Raw genomic sequence first — 23,528 nt, 5'->3', positions numbered from 1 at the left:
GGAAGTAATTTTAATCCTTCATATTCCTGGAAACCATTTTAAAGTAAAAATACCAATACCTCGTTCCCTGTGAAGCACACTGGAATTTGATGCAATTGCCGTCCTTATCAGTAAGTGATACCAGGCCATACTGTGTTAATGTTTTCCACAGCTGTGGGATCCTTACCATAAGAAGACAACATCCTACAGAGGCATTCATGCAACATCTGAAAAAACCAACAAGCCCCAAAAATGAAAAGGAGAAACATTTTCCCTTTTGTCTTTCTTCACAACTCTCAGACTGCCTTCCTTTCAGCCATTGAGCTGAACTTCAGGTAAAGAGAAACGTTTGGCATGAAAATTATTCATCCATGAAGCCTAAAGTCTTTTAAATACTTACAAGAAGTGCATTTCAAATATGCTGAGAATTCTGTAAAGAGCAGAATAAATTTTTTAAAAACCTCAAGTCATTTTATTCTCTTGCTGTTGTTTTCAGCTTGTATATTATACCACTATATTAGTCAGCCAAAGGGGTGCTGATGCAAAATACCAGAAATAGGTTGGTTTTCATGAAGGGTAATTTATTTGGGGTAGGAGCTTACAGATACCAGGCCATGAGCAAAAGTTACTTCCCTCACCGAAGTCTATTTTCACATATTGGAGGAAGATGGCTGCCAATGTCTGCAAGGGTTCAGGCTTCCTGGGTTCCTCCCTTCCAGGGTCTTGCTTTATTCTGAGTTCAGGTTCCTCTCTTCCCAGGACTTGCTTCTTCCTGGGCTCAGGTTTCCTTTCTTCCTAGGGCTTGCTTCTGTTTCCTCTGTGAACTTACTTCCCAGGGCTCCAGCTTAAAGCTTCAGTATCAAACTCCAATATCAAAAACCCTCAACTCTGTCCTTTGTCATGCCTTTTATCTGTAAGTCCCCACCCACCAAGGGGTGGGGACTCAATGACCTAATGACATGGCCCAATCATACCCTAATCATAACTTAATCATACCAAGGTACAGACCAGATTAAAACATAATATCTATTTTTAGAATTCATAACCATATCCAACTGCTACAACCACCTACATCAAGTGAAAGTTGCTACAGCCATTTTTGAATGGAAAAACTAAAGGTTTGTCCTCTTGGGCACAGAAAGTCATTTCAATTCTACAAGAGTGGTACTCTTGAAACTCCTGAATATGACCTTCGCCAGAAACCATTTTAGTTTCTAGGAACTGACCTCCATAATACAAATATTTGGTTTTATTCTACTTTTCAATTTGCCACTCCACTTCAGAAAAATTAAAGCATCAACAACTGGTGTTTATGCAGGACTCACAAAGTAACCAAACAGCCACATATATCTCAGTTTCATTCAAAACCTGGGAAAGCAAATCAATGGAGGATAATGGAATGGGATAAAATTAGCTCAGTCAGGGAGAAAACATATTTGCCTTGTAAGGTGCCTCTTCTTAAAAAGACAAAGGAGGGGGGAAAAATGAAAGCTCAGTCCCACATCACAATAGAGTCCACAATTCATCAAAGCGACCATCTGCCAACAAAACTGATGAGGAAAACATCATTAAGGATAAAAACTTGCTAACCTCCCTACCCTCCAGTTAAGTTCTTTCTTTGTTAAGAAAGTATAACCTTCCTTTCCTTTCTTTCTCCACCTTCTATTTGTTATGTTTCCAATTAAGATTCGCCTATCTAAAAATAGGCAATGCAGCACTCAGTATCCCTGTTAGTAATGTATTCCTTTAAGCTACATTTTGAAACCAAACAGGATCCATAAATCATGCCTCTTCTCACATGAAATGAGAAATGCTAAGGTCAACTGAAACTTCTGGAAAGGTGCAGAGGTGGAGCCACCCACTTATTTTTCTGCAAGTTGCAATAATTGCAAATGCCTCCTGGGAAAAAACCCCGACATCTGTAATCCTCCAACTCAAACACAAAGCTGAGTTGTCATGGTTACTTGTGGGTAAAGGAACCCCCAAAATGAACAGTACCAGGCACAGGTAGATGAGAAGCAGGGCGGCAAAACACAGCTCTACTCAATGTCTGAAGCCAATACTTACTTATCTCTGGTTATCCATCTCCTTCATTCTTTACAGACCTGTGGCTGACTCCTGCTGAGTAATCTAGTAAAAGAACAAACTGAAAAGACCTCCTGAGAAGTGAGATGCTGGCTTAGAAGCCCAACTTGTTCATTACAAGGCACATCCATTCCATCTTTACTCATCTATTCAAACATATTAAAATACATGGATCTTACTGAATCTCTGTCTTAGCGGTCTATTTTATGCCTATTGACATCAAATGTTATTTAAAGATGGAGGTGGGGGAGAAAGGGAACAAAAACGCTCTTCATTACTTTGGTGGGGAGGGATGATTAGAACCACTCCCACCCTATGTTGAAATAGAGAATTCTCTCACCCTCTGATGGAGCTGACTAAATACAAACTCACCCAAACACTGTGCCTCCTGGGTTGGTGACTGCAATTTTCCAATATTTTAGTCCTCTCTTGGGGTTGTTTTGTTTTAGAGTCTCTTTTTAGCTGTGTGCTTAGACTCAGAGTAAATGAATCACAAAGGGTGCAATTTTATAAATCAAAAAATCAAGAAATAAATAGGATAGCAACTAGTAAAAGCCACAGAGCAACAAATCCCCGGCAATTGTTTTTTAAACCTCAGCCCAGCTCTGTTCTTTTCCATTCACTCTGTGTCCCATATGGGTCAAGCTTGCAGTGGGAAGAAAAGAGCATGGGGCCTGGGAGAGCAGAGAAAAATGGCGACACAGGGCTGGGACATGGTTCTGCTGTGTGGCCAGAGTGAGGCAGATGGCCCGAGAAACCTGCAAGAGACAGCCCTGCCTTGAGGCCGGACAGGGCTGGTTCAAGTCCAGGTTCCATAATGGCAAATGTATTAAATCCTTACAGAATTATGCATTTCAAACATGCCGAGGGGTCTGTGAAGAACAAAAGAACTTTTAAAAATGCCAAACACTTGTGATCTCTTGCCATTGTTTTCAACTTGTGTATGATACCACTTAGGTCAAGTCAAAATTGCCACAGCCACCTCAGAAGGAAAAAAAGGAAAGGTATGGCCTCTTGGGCAGAGAAAGACATTTCAATACTACAAGAGAAGCATCCTTGAAATCCCCAAATGTGACCGTCCTCAAAAACTATTCCTGTCCTCTGGGAAATTGACCGTAGTACTACAGATACTGGTTGTGTTCTACTTTACAATCTACTGGCCTATTTCAGAGAAACTGAAGTATCAACAAATGGTGTTTAGGCAGGTGACACTCTCAGCGGTATCACCTTTACTAAGTTACATAAGGTCTCTGAACCTTGGTTTCCTTGTCTTCAAAATAAGTACAATATTGGCACCGACTTCAAAGGCTAGTTGTGAGGCTAGATGAATGTGTTTAATTTGGTGCCTAGCACACAGCAAGAATTCAACAAAAGGGAACTGAACGACCTGAATATGCAAGCTGAACAGCCCACACATGGCAAACATTTCTACCATTATTAGCCATTCAGGGACAAGTCCAATGTAGCCCAGTCCCAACCTGAAACTCCAGCCTTTGCTGGACTGGCCTGGGAAGGCCTCGGGCAATTTTTCAGATGGAAGAAACAAGCTATGTGCCTGATTGACGTGACACTGAAAGGCATCCCCTCACATGTGCGTATTTTTTAAAGCTTCTATAATCCAGCACAGTGGAGAGGCTCATGTGTAGAGAGCCTGAGGCCTCCTGCCCATGGCCTTGGGAGTGAGCCTATTGGAAGCAGATCCTCCAGCCCCAGTCAAGCCTTCAGACCCTTGTATTTCCAGCCAATATTTTGACTCCAGCCTCAAAAGAGACTCTGATCCAGAATCACCTGTCTAAGCTATTCCACAATTCCTGACCCTCAAAAACTGTGGGAGATAAATTTTTGTTGTTTTGAATTGCTAAAATTTGAGATAATCTGTTACACAGCGATAGGTAACTAACAGTGTAAAATTCAGAAGGAAGTCAGGTCTTAAAGAAAGCCTTGCCCAAAGGGAGGGGAGAAGGGTGGTAATCAAAGGATAATAATAAGGTTTGGACCCAAATACCTGCTGACAGATGTATGGATAAATAGATTGTAGTGTAGACATACTGTGGGATATTATGTAGACATTAAAAAGGAATGAAGTACTGGTATCTATTATAACTTGGATGAACCTTGAAAACATTATGTCAAATAAAAGAAGTCAGATAAAAAACAAAACGTCACACATTATATGATTCAATTTACATAAAATATCCAAATAGCTAAATCATAGAGACAGAAAAGAGACTGGTAGTTGACAAGGGCTGGGAGGAGGAAAGAATAGGGAGTAATTCTTTAGTGGGTTCAGAGTTTCCTTCAGGATGATGGAAATGCTTTGGAGCCAGACAGAGAAGTTGGTTGCACAACATTGTGAATGTTCTAAATGCCACTGAATTGTTCTTTAAAATGGTTAATATTAGGATGTGGATGTGGCTCAAGCAGTTGGGAGCCCGCCTACCACATGGAAGGTCCCAGGTTTGGTTCCTGGTGCCTCCTAAAAAAGAAGAGAGTACACAACGAACAGACACAGGAACAGAAAGCAAACTCAAACAACGAGAGAATGGGGTGAGGGGCAAAATAAATAAATGGATCTTAAAAATAAAATAAAATGTTAATTTTATGTCATTTGATTTTCACCTAAATTTTAACAAAAATATTGGAGCATGGTGATGGTATATAAAAAGAGATCAGTGGAAGTAAGAAAAATAATAATAACAAACACTAATACAGCACTTTCTATCTAGTGCTGTTAATATACTAGCTCATTTAATCCTCATAACAATCCTATAAAGTAGTAGTAGAGCTAATCCCATTTTACAGATAAATAACTTAAATAATTTGCCCAGTGTTACTCAACTGATAGGTGATAAAGCTGAGATTCACCTCAGACAGTGCAGCTCCAATTTCTGCACTCTTAGCACTCTGCAAAGTGTTTCTGACACCTAAAAATGAAAGGGGCAAAAACAACCTGTTTAGTCAGGATCTGAGTAGACCCCGGACCTTAGGTCTATGTTGTTATTGATAAAAATAATAATAAACTACATTGTATAACAATGCTCCATTTATTCCATTCAATCCTGAAAATACTCCCAGGGAAGAGGCAGACGATATATTATCTCCATTTTTACAGAGGAGAAAACAGGCTGAGGGATTTCAGATTCCATGGAATTTTTTTTTTTTAATTCAAAGAGAAAACAGCCCCATGAGAAGAATTCGAGGCCCACGTGCCACCTTAATTTCAACCAGGAGAAAGTACATTCATAACAAAATGCAATCATAGTAATATTCAAAATTGATTTAAGCAAACATGAGTGGCATAATTAAAGCTGGGGCTCCGGGCCTCTTTCCAAGAGAGTAAGACGGATTGAAATAACCACTGCTGCCCGCACCAAAAATATAATTAAATTAAATTAAATATGCATGCATATTGTTGAAGAACAATCATTATAATAGCCCCAAAGAAAAAATGTGTTTATTTCCAGTCAACTGAAAAAATGTATTACCGATTTTTCCCCCAACAATACAGCAACTTGGAATCCACAGAAATGCAGCCAAGCTAAAGCCAACGTTAAGATATGAAGGTGCCAATGACAGAAAACTGGAGAGTTTCAGACAAACCTAACAGTCACGGCATCACGGCTATAATTTTCTCTTCCTCCACATGCCATCCGCCCCCCACGCACTTCCATTTTCTCTGAACTGCAAGTCTATACTCACATCCCATTATCAAATTGCGGGGAACTTTTCTGTTGTTGTGTATGCTAGAATTTCATTCATTTGGGTGTGGGGGATCAGGGCGTTAGATGTTCCTTCACAGATGATTTTACAAACAGTGCCCTCTCAATCCGGAGCTTTCTTTCTCGGTTCTTCTCGGAAGACTCTTTGCACTAATGAGTATTTCCTCTGCCATTATTGGAGAGGCAATTAGCCCTTCCCGACGCTCTGCGCCTCCTAGTGCGGGCACGTCTGCGGGCGGCCGCGGGCCTCTGGGTAATCAATCAGGCTTCTCGGCTGCGCTGTCAATCAGAAGCTCGCCTGAATGGCATCTCTCCGCAGTTCCCAGCGTGCTGACACTTTCCCCGTTCCCTCTCCTCTTTCGAGTTCACGGCAATACAGACTTTGTGCCTGCTGTTTTCTCATCATACAGCAGAATTTTTCCATTTTTCTCGGCTTGCGTTGATTCTTTCCCCCTGCTTTATCCTTTCAAAACTATCACAGAAAATATAGTATTCAACAGGAATCCCCCAGAGGATTTCTTGGTTGTGGTTTCAATATATATTATTCTGTATTTCAATTCTTTGCTTCGCCTTACCTTCAGACACCTCAGTCTACATCCTGCCAATCTCTACCATAATCCAAAGAAATCTGTAGTCCACCTTCTTCTCCATTTCTCACCATCTAGTGAACTTCTCAATGTCCAGAAAGTTTTAACTGAATATAACTAGGTAATGAATTGTTCTCCAAATGTCAGAACGGTCCCTAACTTTACCACCGAACTATAACTGCAGGGACTTCACATGCTGGATTTTCCAGGATCAGTCTGGTTTCAAATAATCTGTTCTTCAGACCAGTGGCTCCAGGCTTAGGTTTGGAAAATCAGGTACAGCAGATTTTTTTAATGACTGACAGCAGCCACTTAAATGAATTTATTTTAAGTAATTATTTTATTGAATTCTTGCTCCTTTGCTCACTCAGTAGGTCATCAGCAGTCAAAATAAAAATACCCATTTCAATTAGAAATCACATCTTTTCCTGTAGATTTAAAAGAAACCTTGCTACATGGCATGGCAGACTGAAGACAGTGGCCAAGGTCGACTTGGGATTTGTTAGCACTTATGCCCCAGAGCAGGCACGGGAGACCTCAAGTGTGCCTGCACACAACACACATACACACACAGGCACAAAGACACACGTTGCTGGCTATCCCTTATCCATCTGCAAACTCATACTCAGAGAAGCCTCAGCAGTGACAGCATGAGGGACGTTAAGGAGTGATCCTTTGCCCTCTACCTTCCACAAATCCTGGGTTCACCTGTTTTCCTGATTTAACCACTCCCAGTAGACCCCTTCCTCATTCCGTCTACTGACAAGAGACATCCAAGGCAACGGGAGATCTGTAATAATTATTTTGGCAGTTTCACACACACACAGTGTAATAGGATTGTTTTCTATGAACTCTTTCCATGAGGATGGATGTCGGTCAGCACAAAAAGCATCGAGATATACAACAATCTTTAAACAGGAAGATGAAGGAGTTTCCTCCAAGCGATATTTCCAGGAATATTCAAGCTATGTTATATATTAAGACTGAAATATTCAACAATGGAGGTGAGGTTAGCGATCTAAAAAGGAAAACCATAAGTCAACCGGAAACTGTGAACAGCCTATGGACAGGGGAAGGGGGCATGATAATAATAGCTGACACTGATCAATGATTGTGTGCTAGGCACTGCACTAAGCACACACATGCGTTCTCCTTTTTAATACTTCCTACAGTCCAAAAAATGAGATGATATTGGTACCCCATGTCACAGATGCAGGGCAAAATGGGGGCAAGTAGCTTCCCACGGTGATCTGGCTAGGAAGCAGTAGAGCCAGGATGAGAACTCCAAGTGCCTGACTCCAATGCCTCTGTTTTTCATCACTGTTTCTTCTACCTGATAACTACAAACTCAGCACTACCCAGGGGAGAGGCTATAACAGCCCCTGGATTTCAAGTACTCCCCTCCCTCTAGCAAGGTATGCCAGTGGTCCCGCAAACTCTCTTAAATACCCGCTGCTTTGACTCTATATGCACCAAATAGCCTTCAGGTTATCATTTGCCTCCTCTGGTATTGTGACAAGGAGGGTTTTGTAAGTCCTGTGGGAGTCGTTATTTACTGTAAGCTAAGGAACTGGCAGTTCCCCACGTACCTCGGCCTCCTGAACATTCAGCTACCCAGAGTCAGGCCCCTTAAGCCTGAGGACTCCAGCCCTCAGCAATGGGACCAGGTCCTGGGATGCCAAGCTCCATCCAGACCTCCTTTGTATAAAACCTCCAAGAGCTTCACACTCCAATTTCTACTTTTTTGTCTGTAGACACCACACCTCAATTTCACCTTTAGCTATGGGAAGGTAGCAAAATGCAAACTTAATGTTTTGAGAGACTCATCCTCCATCATCTTGACCAAATGCTCTTTACTTCTACTCCACCTATGAATGTTTTATAATCAAATGACTCCCCTCCTCAGCCCTCCTTTAAAAAGGTTGACTCATATATGACAATTCTATTAGAATCACAACATCAGCTTGCCTTTGTCCAGTTTCTGGGCTCTACCAAGAAGAAACAAGTAACATTTGGCTAGTCCCTTAATCACTATACTAACAAAATTCTTCATATATACATACATATGCGTGTGTATGTGTGTATGTAAACATACATACATACCTATTCATAGTTTATATATATAACATATTATATGCACCTTCTATATATAATGCATATTACACATACATGCATATATATGTAGCTTATCTATATGAAAAATGCATTATATATAGGATCTATATACTATATATATATATATATATGACCTTAGGACTACTTTATCTGAGGGCAAATGTTCTGCCAGGCACTGAGCTTTCACCATGTCCTGGACATATCATGCCCCGAAGGCCTGCCCTGCCCTCCCCCTTTCTAAGGACCCATCTACACAGGCTTGACCAGATTCCATGAGGAGGGCCTTTGAACCAGGGGGAACCAATCTTAAAACTCACAAGGACTTCCCAGGACCCTTCAGAGTCCTCTCAGGACGATTTGACAGGAAAACAGTTGGACGCTGGGCTAGTAAGCAGGGTGCTGAGGCGGTATGAACTCGCCCTTTTGAGCCAGGATGAGCCATGTGCCTGCTGACTTCATGAGGGGGGTAGAAAGTCAGAGGAGAGAGGGTACAGAAGCTGCTGGGAATAGAAGGGACAAGAATAGAGACATGAACGTGAGAGAGAGGATGAAGGCTGTCTCAGGGCTTGGGAGAACAAGGGAATAGTACCCAAGCAAGAAGGGAAGTTAGAGTATCCTCTCACTCTGCATTTAGCACCTCTGCGGCAGAAAAAACACAAGCCTGACATCTACTCCATTATCTTAGGTTCTGCCTGGCGCTAGCACATTACATTGTTGTTGGTCTCAAGCACGTGCAGTCACTGTCACCTACCACTGGACACTATGTACAGTCTCCATCCCAGTGCTAAGCTTTCCCGTTTTCATCCCAACCCTGATCTGGGCCTGGTTATGACACTTACCCATAAACACATTTCTTTGATGGCTGCTTAGATTGGGCCTTCTCACCTTTCTTGCTAAATATTCTACTTTCATTGGAAAAGGTGGACATTGAAGGGGGTTAAGAAAACGTCAATTCAGAAGTAAAATGAAAACAATTTCCAGGCCCTTCAGAGTACACAAAAATTGCATTATGCCTTAGGAGAGCTGTGAACACAATGGTGAAAATGTAGCACTTGTCACGGGGCCTGCAGATCTCATTACTTTACAATTATACCAGGATGTCGAACATCAGTGTTGGCATTTAAAGTCAACGGAATTGGCGTGTTTAAAATGGTTCCTTTCTGCCTTCCACAGAAGTTATAGTGAAGAGAAGACAGGTCTGTTTCACACAGCATGTGTTTTTGCTAACTAGCCAGTGACAAATCTCAGGAAAGAGTTATTCAGGTACTTACTATTTATAACCCATGGCCACATCCACAAAATACTTTCTTCTCTGTCGATAGACATTGTCCTTAAATCCCTTAAACAGAAAAAGAGATTAGTGATTTAGCAAAGTGCAGAAAAATTAGTTGCAGAAGGCCTAAAAGAAAATCATTCTGGTGTTTACTGAGAGTTCAATTCAAATGTAAATTTTATACTTGGATGGCCATCTTGACGACACAGGCAGAAGCAAATTGTATTTACAGTAAAACCTCATTAAATTTTGGTCTGTACTAATTTGGGGTGTGTGGGAATTCAAGTTAAAGTTTACCTTTGCACTAGGTAGGCAGAACAGCTTTAGTTAATTGATGCTGTGAACAATATCTTTTGGTTTTCAAGTATCATTTACATGTAGTTCATCTTAATCACAAGTAAGTTAATCTTATCGTATTCATTAAAACAGATCCTTTAATAGGGTTATTCAGTAAGGTAACTTAATTTTTTTTTAAGTTTTATTTTATTTATTTCTCTCCCTTTTCCCCCGCCCCACCCCACCCCAGTTGTCTACTCTCTGTGTCTATTTTTGATGCGTGGTTTTTTTGTTTTTGTTTTTGTTTTTTTGTCCACTTCTGTTGTCAGCAGCACGGAATCTGTGTTTCTTTTTGTTGCGTCATCTTGTGTGTCAGCTCTCTGTGTGTGTGGCACCATTCCTGGGCAGGCTGCACTTTATTTCGCACTGGGCGGCTCTCCTTATGGGGCACACTCCTTGCGCGTGAGGCTCCCCTACGCAGGGGACACCCCTGCGTGGCAGGGCACTCCTTGTGCCATCAGCACTGTGCATGGGCCAGCTCCACACGGGTCAAGGAGGCCCAGGGTTTGAACCGCGGACCTCCCATGTGGTAGACGGATGCCCTAACCACTGGGCCAAGTCCGCTTCCCAAGGTAACTTAATTTTAATTGACTTGTGGAAATGACTATTCTTTCATTCAGAATAATCATCAAACCCCAAGTTAGTAGGGATTAAAGAGGCTTGCCATATTTTATGAATACAGCAACAAAATACAAAATCAATGCTAAAGGGATTCGTGCATAGGGTAGCAGGTTAGCTCATTCCATTCTGAGTTCCTGTGATTCTTATTAGTCTTAGCCAGCTTTAAAACTTTCATTCATCATCATGCACTCAGGAAATTAAATTATCATGTCTGTCATTCTTCAGTCAAGTGGAATCCTTCTGAGAGGGCTTCATGGTTTACTCAAAAATCTCTCCTATCTTCAATAGACTTTCCATTTTCCTTTCCTTATGTCATTTCAGACAATCAGTTCTTTCCTGGATTGTTGCTTCAAGCTGCTAAAAGCCCAGAGGAGATAGTTTTGATTTACCTTCTTAGCTCTGCAACCCCTGCAACCCAAAAGGAAAATGAAGAAGCAGTCACCACTCTGAGAAGGGAAGCCAGGCAAGAAAACAAGCCAGTAGGATTCTGGGATCTGAGAGCAGGAGAATGGAAAGCAGGCCTACAAAGACCCACGTTACCTCTGCTGTGACTAAGACATTTCTTCAAGGTTCAAGTGGGCTGTTGAAGAACCCATTCTTTCGTCTGGCTAAAGGAGAACTGACAGTTGAGGCCAGAAGTCACGGTCTCTGCTGGACATACAGCAATGACAAGAGACATGCTAATGGCAGAAAGAGAAAGACAGACAGAGACAGAAAGTGCCCTGAGACCACCCTAATATCCTGCACAAATGAAGTAACACCGCTCCCAGAAGCTAGCACTTTCTTTCCTGTGCTGTGAATTGAAAGTTTTTTAACTGGAGTTCATGTGCAGCCTTGTGGAGCCCTAAAATGTGAGTATACAAAATCTTGTGGCCATATTTCCACATTCATGAATGAGTCTATGACCTGAGAAAGGGTAAACAATCCTGCTGTATAGGGTAGATGCTTGAAAGCGCTTCAATGCTCACTGGTAAAACCAGGTTACCTGGGATTCTAGCTGAGGAATTTCAAGAACCTTTATTATTCAAAAAGAAATCAGGCCATGCCAAAAGGAAGAGAATCGTGTGAAAAGCACAGCATCTGTTCCCCGGTTCTGCCAGACTGGACATCATGGTAACAGCATCATAATCTGGGGGCTTCCAAAGAATCTTGACTCTAACTCGCCTCAGCAAACACCTGCACCTTTTCCAGAAATGCAAGAGAGCGATTTGCTCATCATGCCTCATTAGCCTAGAGTGGTGGTGATTACGCAAACGTTGTGTGTGATCCAGGGCTTCCTGGATTGAATCATGGACTGGCAAAGTAAAACAGGAATACTAGCTATACCAGTGATTACAGAAACAGCATTCCTTTGACATACCTCTGGACTAAAGCCACGGAGAGGATTGCCAGATAAAATACAGTACACACAGTTAAATTTGAATTTCAGATAAAGAATGACTACTGTTTTAGTATAAGTATGTCCTGTGCAATATTTGGATATACTTATACCGAAAAAGTAGTTATTGCTTATCTGAAATTCAAATTAACTGGGTATCCTATATATTGGTTTCCTAAATTTAGCAACCCTAGCACCCAGGGAGTACCTACTGCACAAACTACCCTCTCTCTCTCAATTTAAATCAAGGAGAACTGAAGACCAACCAAGCCTACACCCTAAAGTGCTCGGTTCAATTTACATTGGCACTCAAGTAGCTATTCCAAATAGCTCAACCTTGGTGGCATAATTGAACAAGCTGGGAGCTTTAAACAATACTCCAAACCCTGCCAAATTCCCAGAGAGTCAGATACAAGTGTTCTGGGGTAAGACCCTGGCACCAGTATTTTTTGTAATCCTCCCCATCCCCACCCCAGATCATTTAAAGGGAAAGCTAGGGCTGACAATCACTGAGGTAAGACAGCGTTCCCAAACTTTTAGAGCTCTTGAGAATCTTCTACAGATCCAGCAGATTCTAGGACCCATCTCTGAAAGTGCTGATTCAGTGGTTTTCATGTGAGCCTCAAGATACTGCATTCTTGAGCCCCTGAGGCTGCCATCTGAAGCAGAGGAGCCTGAAATCCATGTCTTATCTCCGTTGTTAATAAAATGGAGTTTGTGGGTTTTAAAAAGTTGTTTCTAAGTGAAGAATAAATTCCTTTCTTTAGTTTTGTGGGGGTTGGAACTTGTAGATTTTTTTTTTAATTTGCTTCTGTGTAGGATATGTGTTTTTGTTGGATTTTTTTGTTTATTTTTTAGAATCCTCCACAGCCACAAGTGAGACCTTTATCAACATGGAGTTAAAGGAAATCAGAGCATTTTACCAATTAATTGTACTGTTTGTGAATTTGTATAAATAATAACAAAGATCCTTTTAAACCATTTATATTCTTACAGTAAAAGGTTAAACTATTTATATAATAAAAGAGGAAATATGAAGTGTGTTTTGAAAAAAAAAAAGTACTTCATTCTTCCTTATTGGTGGACTTTGAACCACACTTTGATAGATCCTTCCAGTTTAGGTCCTTGCTTCTCAAAGTGTAGTCCCCAGACCTTCAATGTAAGTCTCAACTGGAAGCTTGCTAAAAATGCAGAATCTGAGGCCCCACCTTAGGTGTTACTGAATCAGCGTCTGTATTTTTAATAGTTCCACCAGGTAGTGTTTGCCCTTTAGAATTTGTGAGGCACTGATCTAGATGTTTAATCTTTCCTAGGTAGCTTCAACAACCTGACGCCAAGCCCCTTATGAGCTATCCTATCCTAAGAGTCTCATCAAATAAGATCTTATAAAAACACCAATTTACCAATATCAAATTTGTACAATGAACATTTGGAGTGCTTATAAAAGGAAATATGCATGACAAAAAAAAAACAGAAAAAAACAACAACTCTTAAGTAGGGGATAGCTAAGTACTTGCAATTATTTCAAGTGGTTGCACAGAAAATAAGAGAAGGTATCATAAGATGGGTATAATTAGGAATCATGGAATAAAATTAAGCACAGGAAAATTGACATTGGGTACCAGAATAAATTTCTCACAGCAAGGTCAGTGTTTCCTGTGGTTATTCCATTAAAATGACTAAACTCTTTTCTCCCACACTGAATAATTTTCAAACTAGATTAAGGGTAACATTTGTAAATAGGGGGTTAGAAAGAAATCCTTCATTGTCCAGGCACTGATCTGGATGGTTTAATACAATACTGCCATTCCTGGAATTAAAGTATTTACTCTTGCCAAAATGCTTTCCAATTGTTTTTATTAACCAGGCTTTTCAAACACCTCTTTGAGGTCCATAAGAATTTTATTTCCACTTTTCACATAAAGAACTTGAGGTGCAGAAGTAGAGCGACTTGCCCAAGGTTATCCTGCAAGTTAAGAGATGGTGCGAGTGCCGCCTTGTCACTGCTAAGCTCTTAAATCAGGTTTCTCTGCTAATTCTGGCTCCTCTGCAGGTGGGGAAAAGGGGAAGATAACAATTGCATGGTGATTAAAGGCACTTTTGAATATTTTTCTAATGTTCAGGAGACTTACATGTGAATTACTTTGAAATACTCTGAAATTTTAAGCTATGAAGGTAAAACACTATCTTTGCATGAATTCACCTTTTTGAAAGTAATGCAATTGCATCAGGTCTGTGTGACCACTTGAAGGTATATTCTACCAAATGACTGGTTTGACTGAAAATTTCCTTCTTGTTGAATCTGTCATAGTTTCCTTTACAGCAGTAGCTCTCAAACTAAAGCGTAGGCTTCTTAATACAGGTTCTCGGGTGGTAAGCTGATGCTGCTGGTACCTTTGAGAACCACTGCCCATGATCTAGGTCTAGGTAAACTGTCAGATCCCCAGATTTCCTTCATATAGAAATAATGAATATCTGTAAACTATTACCCGCTTAGAAGCTCGAACTACCTGCTTGGGTTTCAACCTTTCATTTGCCTGTTTTTAGACAAGGGACACTGGGAGAAAATGCTTGTAAGGAATGAGTGCATTGCTTACTTCTTCCAGACTCTTAACTGCACTTGATCCTGACCAGGTCTCTGTTGTTAGAAACTGATGTGTGTGTGTTGGGGGGTGGGGGGGCGAGGAGAAAATAATGGGAAATGCTTCCCCGAGTATCATATTTCTTTGAAGGTGGTCGTTTTTATTGGAGTAGAGGAGAAATGGTGGTAGACAGACTCAAAGTAGACGTGAGAAGAGATATGCCTTCCATCATGCCTTTATTGTAAAACTCTGCCTTCCCACTGAAGCTGAAGTCAACCACATTACTCTACTCCTAACAACCTTCCATCAAGAAAACAGTTAGGAGGATTTTATTCTCTCACTGAGCCCCCATAATGCCTAGTCCTCTCTAGTTTCCCAAAGGTGTGATCAATTTCAGTTCATCGCTTTTGCAAGGGTCACCATCTGCAAGTACATTTAAGGCTGTCTAATTCTACAAAACTAGTCTCCAAGGTTTAGAATCTCCTCTATCCAAACCTTCTTAAAAATAAGAGCTATGTGGAAATAGCTTTTCCATTTCTAATCTGCTTCCAGCCAAAACAAGTGTATAGGAAAGCTTTATAATTTGAAAATCCCTCAGTTATGGAGAATAAATAATAAATTGCTCTACAATGAAGCATTGCAGCACAGATTCACAGCACACACTGCCTGGCACCAGGGCAGAGCCCAAAGAGCATGTTTGGAATGGATTTTACTGGACACTTACTGGGTGATCGGCATCAAGCTCAGAACCATACATGAGAACTCTGTGAGAGCATCTGTCTAACTCAGAGATCTTCCGAGGAAACCAGGGCACATCCTCTAACTCTGTTGAAAACACAGCGCAGGTTCAAAAATATTAGCTCACATACTGCATTTTCCCCTTTGCAACATTTGTTGGTTTGCAAAATCACCCAACAACCAAAAACAGGTCTTGCCTTCTTCCTCGGTCCAAATATTCTCTGGAGGATTCAGCGTCACAATGGTGGTTTGAAATTTCAACAACTGAACGAGCTCGTTGAATTCTGATTCACCACACTCACAGTCCACAAAGATTTCAACCTCAGAGCTTCTTCGCCGGGATTTCCTGGATTCGATATGAACCATGTTGACATGTTTTTCCTGTGGAAACATAAGCAACATCTTTCAGTAACCCTCAGGGCACAATAAAGGGGACGCAATGGGCTATTCTTGTTCAATTGCCAAGCAACAAGGTGAAACTAGTGCCCAAGAAAGAAGAGATGACAATTTTCCCATTCTTTGATAGACTAAAACTTGAAATGTTTCCAACCATTTTTTCATTAACAAGGATGCTGTATATTTGTGTCTCTATGTGTGGGTTTTCCTGTCTCATTTAAAAAGTGGGGGGCAGATATTTAAGATATATAAAGGGTCCTATAAAATGTATTAAAATTATGGAACATCATCACTCCCCAGAGTGGTCCACATCTCAATGGTAATGGGCATGATTCTTGGGGGAGAAAATAGGTTATCCTTTATTTATATTTTCATTTTTCATTATTTCCAAAAGAACATAACTAAAACTCGAACCCCTGATTTATAGTGATATAAAGCTTCCTTTTGAAATAAAATCAAATGGAAAAAAAATTTTTTTAAATAAGTACATAGTATAAATGGCAGGCATATATGGCAGAAATTGGAGAGTGATAAGAAAAATGACGGAAGTTTAGGAACATTACCGGAACTGTAGCCCACATTATAGGAAAAAGAAATAGGAGCAAGAAAAGCAGCTAAAAGATTTCTGAAGGCAAAAGCAAAATAACCAAACAAATAACTCACTATACAATGAGAGGCTAAACAAAGGTAAAAATAAAAAATTCCTAAGTAGGACCCCTTACTAATTTTTTCCCTGCAGCATCCTCCAAATGACTACTCTAACTCTCACTCCATGGCTGATTTCAGGGGTAAAATCTCCTTACAACAAGGTGCATGGAGAGAGGGCAGGAACTTAGTATTTTAAAATCTAGTGTAAATTTCCCCAGTGATGTAGTCTTCCTTTCCCCTTCCTTAATGCAAAAATAAAGTTCTCATCTCTATTTCAACCCACCCCCAAATAAGTAGACATCTCCCCATCACTCCAGATGATACACTCTGATTATCTGACAATTCCTAATACAATCCTGGATCCTCACAGATTTTCAGCATAGGAACAGGGTAGGTAGTTTCCAGCGCCAAAATGAGATCAAATCAAACAGCACCCTTTCCAGTATCAAGAAACTAGTCCTGTAATCAGGAAACCAAGTACACTTTTTCTGTATTTTCACTAATCCTTTACAAAAGTATCATATTCTAAAGTGGCTGATTATAAATTAAGACTAATGTTAAGGATAAGGTTCAAGAGACTTCGCATACTTTGGGTCACATTGGGCTTTTAATATCCTTTAATTGAGGCAGAATAGACATTTTTAGACAAGGGAACTGAGATCAAGGTAGGTTAAGTGGTTTAGCTAAAAGTTAAGTCCCAGTGATGGCAGAGTGAAAACTCTAGTTTTGCTTACTCTGTCCCCAGGGACTTTTTCCCACTGCACCCAGCTGTCTAATTGAATTGACCTGCCTTTGGGCGCCATGTGGAAACAGTCCTAGATGATATAATTACACACAAAACATTCCTCCAGATTTCCATTACCACTGTTTATGGTGCCTGATTCTTGCCTTCAAGGTCAAAAGAGAACAAGGGAATATTTACCAAATCAAGCTGCTGTTTCCTCTTCTATGGTCATCAGAGAAGCATCATAATAATGCCTCATATTTGCACACTTTATGAAGCACTTTTACTCATGTTATTTCATCACAACCACCCTGTTAGGTGGGAATTATTACTGCTATTTCACAAATGAAGAAATTGAACGTAGGAAGCAACCAGTGACTGGCCAAGCCAGGACAGCACAGGTCTGAATCCTGTGACTGTAATTCCAACCATCTCTGCCCTGTGTCAGCAGCCCCAGGCACTGTGCAGAGCTAAGGTTCCTTATTTTAGAGCTCTAATCAGCAGCCAGTACCCCAAAACAAAATGCATTTGTAAAGGAGTGTGCTTGCTGAAGGACAGGGGAGATGGCAGGTGTACCCAGACAAGCCCCACCCCAACCAGGCGTTAAACCGCAGATCTGAACCTGGGTAAAGGCTACTGCATTTCTGTAAGAGGAGAGAAATGGTCCTACCACTTACATCTGAGGAGTGGGATTCATCTTTACAAAAAGACACTGAAGTTCATGAGACTGTGAGGCCTAGGGGAGTACCTTTACTCATGTATCTCACTTTAAGCAAGAAATGTGCTTTTAGGAACGTGTGCATGACTCACATTTTAACTAATCAAATCAGGCTGCAGCCTCTTGATATTTAAAGAAACCCTGTTTGGCTCTTTTGTGTTTGCATTTTCAGGTGTGAGGCTCACATTTTTTAATTACTGACTTCCTCACCTGGGAACAGTCTGCAACGTTCCCAGTAGGCTCACTCTGAATTAATAAATCATAGTGCACATAAACCTGCTTACTTTATCGTTTGGCAGGCAAACTCTCCTTGTAAAGCCTCATGGAGTTTGGGTTCTTTGAACTTTTCAACACATTATCCAGAAATTGATTCAGTAATGCTTCATAACAGATGACAGGTTATAACCAGGCACACTGCCACTTTTAAAGTCATAGAATGATATTTTACATTCACCTGAAAGAGTCTCAGCGCTTTTACCAGTCCACCAACTTCGTTTTTCAAAGAGAACACAACTGCCGTCTTGCCACTTTCAGCAGCAGTTTCACTCTTGTTGCTTCCCTTGTTGCCTTTCTTGTCATCATTTTTGCCAGAGCTAGCTTTGTTTTGCTTCAGGAGGGTAGAGGCACAAAAAATACCAGTTAAAAATCCAGAGTCTTCCATAATTAGATTTCTTTGCAGATATTCCATTCATCTGCCAGAAGCCCTAGCAGTCATATAAACTCAAGATATACCTTTGAGTAACTCGTAACTTCCAATCACAAATATTGGTCTAATTTACTCTTCAACATTATTTTCCAGGGCCCTAAAATATCTAGTGGTTGAAATCAAAGGAAGATCAGATGTGTTTCACTTTAATAGCAAGAAAAACATCTGACCATCAAAAGTATCATACATGAATAATCCCTGCCTGTTTAATTTTACAGTCTAAAGTTTGGTCTGTCAGCCTAGTTGTATCATGAAACCTTATAAATTACTAAACATAATAAAAATATGACCAAACATGTATCTTCCCATTAATAATTCTAGTTTCAATTAAATCATAAAAACTAAATATCCATTTCAATCCGAAATCTGTCAGGACTGAAATTGATAAACACTACTTTCTGCAATTAGATCCACATTGCCAACATGAATCTCCCTGCAGAAGTTCAGCAGAGAAGAATATGTTCAACTAAGGCCATCCATGTTAGCATATGATACCTGAAAAGTAGCTATTAAAATTCAGCCACCATAAAAGAAAAGAAGTAAAGAAAGGAAGAAAGCAAGTAAGCAAGCAAGCACGCTAGCTAATCATTGGGAGCAAACAGTAGAATGTGAGGAACTAGAAAGGATTAACACTTCATTAGCCACTCAAGATACTGTAATACATGATTAAGTAATGCTTATTAGTCCTGTTGGCTAAAGATAAAATTGACAGATTAGAGTCATTCAGATCACATTATCAGAAATGCAGGGGGAAAAAAAGATGGAAGCTTTCATTTGACAGACAATGCAAAATTAGGATGTATTTTTTTGTGTTCTTCATATGCAAATACAGAGTTGGGCAAAAGCAGAGAGTGTTCTCTCTGGCAAATGGTGACATAATATAATCACACTGATCTATTACATGAAACTGAGAAATATATGTTTGCTATAGAACCCTGTGAATAGTGATGTGCTGTTGTCTTCCTCTGAATTCTCTACTGCCTTTATATTCACTTGTTGGTATTGCCTCATTTGCCAGACTTATATGTAATAGAAAAGATAGAAAGAATGTTTTATTATTTATGACTTGAGGGAAAGAAGTTTATGCAGACATTGACATTTGGCTGCATGTTTAGTCATTAACAGTCAAATGTCTTAATGCTCTAAACATCTGCCTCCTCCTTACCACATAACACACAGGTTTTATATATTTAAATAGCATTTTTATACGAAACAGTCATACATTAGCCATCACTCCGAGTTTTCTGGTTTTCCTTCTAGCAGATCATTATGACTTTGAAATTCTTCAGTGTAACATCTCCTTCCAAATATTCATGATATTTAAATGTTAGAAAATCCATTTACATTTTAGCCTCATTTTCACAAATTGATTTAAACAGATCCACAAAACTTGCCGTGATTACTTTTCAACATTTTTAGCAATAATAATACATCAGTACAATGCTACCCTCTGGCACATATTTGGAACTACAATATTAAAACAGATTTTTCCATGATACAGGCTGTACAGGCTGAATTGGAATTGGTTTATAAACTCCAATAGTGTAGTAATGAAGAACCATTTAATATTTTTAATAACTAGAAATTTGAATACATTTTTCTTTCACTGCTGTTTTTATTAATCCCAATGACTATTACCTCAAATCAGGTTCTAAAATCCTGCAAAAAATTTGCTTTTTTTATTCTGTTAATATTTTAAATAAAAGTCGTTTAAATAGGGAAACAAGCAGTTTATTATCTTCATTACTTCATCAATTAAGTTGGGAAATGGAGTAATGAGGAAAGCAGGAAAACTTTTGAAAGGAATCCAATCTTTCTTTCACTCTGTAGCCTGCGTCTACAGACTAGAACAGAAAATATTACTCCTGTTTTTAAAGACCAGGCTTTGTAAATGGAAGGGAGTATAGGAGACACAGTAATCTTGTGGGAACAAGAAAAACCTATGTAATTTCTTCTCCCTTTTTGCCTCCTTAAGAAAAACCCTTTCAAAATTCTACACACTTTTTTTTTCTGTAGATATTAAACATTGTTTCACACAACCTCTTGTTCTTAATCCTCAGGAACTTCTGAGCTTTCTACTTATAAACTTTGAGGAAAAGTAGTTTAGCACACAGTGAACAGTATACCCACTTCCTGGATGAAGGAGGGAGAAGTGGGCAGGTTGGAGAGGTGATAGAGGAGGAGGAGAGAGTGTTCACTCTACACCAGTTGTCCACATGGTGAGGATAAGATGATTGCTACCAGAAAACACGCTCTTCTCTGCACAGTACCGGGTACTCAGTACTCACTGTTAAGCTGCCAAGTAACTGATGCTCTTCAGGCAACGCCGAATCCAGGGAAAACCCTCTCTTTGCCCAGTATTTACTGGAAAACATCATCATTTGCCGGCTGCATGGGTCCGGATGTAATTTGCTTTCTTTGCACCAGGGGGTACTAAAGAGGCAGTAGCAGCGCTGGTCGATATTGAGATAAGAAGGGGCGGACGGTCAGCCGCTTGCTCAGGGCTCTGTCTGGGATCCTGGAACTGAAGAAAGCACAATGTGAATCCCTCCTCCCTGGGCTCCTTTATATGAGTGACTGGGGACTGATGAAAGGCTGATTAGAAAGAAACTCATTTCTGACTGCCGATGGCCATGGTCAGATTACAGACCTGCAGCCTGAGGTTATCTGTACTACTGGTGCGATTTGTTTCTTAGGTCGAGTAGCTGTTTGGACAAGGGTGGCGGAGAACAATACATAAGGGGGTCTTATTTGTACAAGAAAACATCTGTCCCCCCATGTTACCTCTCATCTCTCAAGCTTGCTACCAGCGAGATGATCTCAGCTTTTAGGTGACGGAGAATTCTAAGATTCTTTGCTTTCTTCTTCTTAATGCCTTTCCAAAAGGAGGAAAATATTAAAAAAAAAAAAAAAAAAAAAAAAGAAGATCAGCACTGCTGAATCCTTAAAACATTTTATTTTGTGTTAATTAGATTTTTCTAACCTGATATGTGTTGTGATTGTGTGCATGTGCCTGTGCATGTGTGTGCATGACGGCTTTCCTAAAAGGCACCACTTCCTAATCCTGTGATGCCCTCATGCAGTTGTGATGTTCAGGCAATTGTATTGCAAAGGAAATGGGAGGCTTAGATTAAGCCACATATAGCTATAGCTCAGACATAAGCCCTAGAATTTTCCTAAGTGGGAAGGAAAGGGAACTAAATGCCTCTTTATCTGTTATTCCTTTAATGCTCTTGAAGTTTTCTGAATTTTCCCTCTCCACTTGTAACTGCATGGCATCCAGCAATGTAACATGCACAGATCAATTAACAGTCTTACTATTCAAACTTTCTAAACTCCTGAAAGATGGAAGACCTGTGAAGAAATGTGCTTGTTTGACCACAGAACTAAATAAAATCTGGGGCTGGCACTGCTTGCCTATATAGAAAACAAGATGAAATTTGTTCGAAACAGGAATAGAACCAATGTTAATTCAATTTTGATTATTTCTGGACTCTTGCTGACTTTTAAAAAAATCTAATTCTGGAAACATCATTTGGCTTGCATTTCCTCTAAAGATCAGCTCTGACCAGATATCAGTAAAGTTTAAATAGGTTGAATAATAATAATAATAATAGCTAATATTATGGAGTGCTTAGTATTTACCAATCTCTGCAAACCCTTTTGTAGGTCAAAACATGATTCATAATCACAAGGTACTTAGAAGGCAGCCACTATTATTTATATTTTTTATGTGAAGAAACTGAGGCACACGAAAGTTTATGTAACTTGCCAAAAGTTTACATGGCAAAGGAGTGGGTAAAGGCAGATTTGAATTCAGGAAATCTGACCCCAGAATCCACTCTTTCAACCATTACATTTACAGCCTCTCTAGGAAAGAGCATTCCAAACACAGAAAAACATAACATCTTAACAAAAGTAAGTTCAAGAGACCATACAGAGAAGTGGGTTTGGCCCAACTGATAGGGCGTCTGCTTACCACATGGGAGGTCCAAGGTTCAAACCCAGGGTCTCCTTGACCCGTGTGGAGCTGGCCCACGGGCAGTGCTGATGCGCACAAGGAGTGCCCTGCCATGCAGGGGTGTCCCCTGAGTAGGGGAGCCCCATGTGCAAGGAGCGCAACCCTCAAGGAGAGCCACCCAGAGGGAAAAAAGTGCAGCCTGCCCAAAGAATGGCGTTGCACACACGGAGAGCTGACGCAGCAAGATGATGCAACATAAAGAGACACAGATTCCCCGGTGCCACTGACAAGAATACAAGTGAACACAGAAGAACACACAGTGAATGGACACAGAGAGCAGACAACTGGGGGGGGAGGGGGAGGGGGGGAGAAATAAATTTTTTTAAAAAATCTTTTTAAAAAAACAGATCTTTAAAAATAAAGAGACCATACATAGATTAGTTGAGCTGGAAGAGATTTGGGAAAATGAGTAATTCAGAAAAGTTTTGTCCAACAGTTGTGTAAGGCATTGAAACTGAGTCTTGTGGATATAAAGATAAATGAGATAAGTCACTCCCTCAAGGAGATAACCATCTAGCAGAAATAAAATATACTGACTTCCCCACAGAAGACATCAGAAGCCCAAAGGGACAGACTGCTCACTGCCACCATAGGAGAGTCAGGAGACATTTCTTGGAGGTGTTGCTTGAGTTGAGTCCTTAAGTGAGCTTGGTTTGTCAGTAAGAAGAGAATGGGAGAGAGAAGGGAGGTGATTTCAGATAGAGGGAGCAGTATTAGAAAATATAGATAGTTGCTACTGCTCAAAAATGATGGAGTATAGGTTTTGGGCCAAGGGTGCCCAATGCAATATGACTGAAAAGGTAAGCAGGACCACACCATTATCGCCTTATCCAGTAGGTAATGGAGAACAGTTGGAAGGCTTTACACAGGGAAATAGTACAACTAGGTCAGTAATTTAGAAA

At 40.2% G+C, this 23,528-nt stretch overlaps 1 protein-coding gene across 1 annotated transcript in view; it reads right to left on the bottom strand.

The window, feature by feature from the left end:
* Nucleotides 1-21,148, bottom strand: part of TPH2 (tryptophan hydroxylase 2) — a 97,052-nt gene extending 75,904 nt beyond the window's left edge. Inside the window, exons 1-5 of the mRNA XM_058309235.2 lie at nucleotides 20,894-21,148; nucleotides 18,354-18,506; nucleotides 15,611-15,794; nucleotides 15,400-15,500; nucleotides 9,757-9,824 (exon numbers count right to left, since the gene is read on the bottom strand). Coding sequence (XP_058165218.1) covers nucleotides 9,757-9,824; nucleotides 15,400-15,500; nucleotides 15,611-15,794; nucleotides 18,354-18,506; nucleotides 20,894-20,986 — 599 coding nt within the window. The 5' untranslated portion in view covers nucleotides 20,987-21,148. The remainder of the gene's footprint in view (nucleotides 1-9,756; nucleotides 9,825-15,399; nucleotides 15,501-15,610; nucleotides 15,795-18,353; nucleotides 18,507-20,893) is intronic.
* Nucleotides 21,149-23,528: the final 2,380 nt, after the last annotated feature.

This window comes from Dasypus novemcinctus, chromosome 12 (genome assembly GCF_030445035.2).
Source record: "Dasypus novemcinctus isolate mDasNov1 chromosome 12, mDasNov1.1.hap2, whole genome shotgun sequence".
Lineage (NCBI taxonomy): Eukaryota > Metazoa > Chordata > Mammalia > Cingulata > Dasypodidae > Dasypus > Dasypus novemcinctus.
This window is presented reverse-complemented; position numbering and strand designations above follow the sequence as displayed.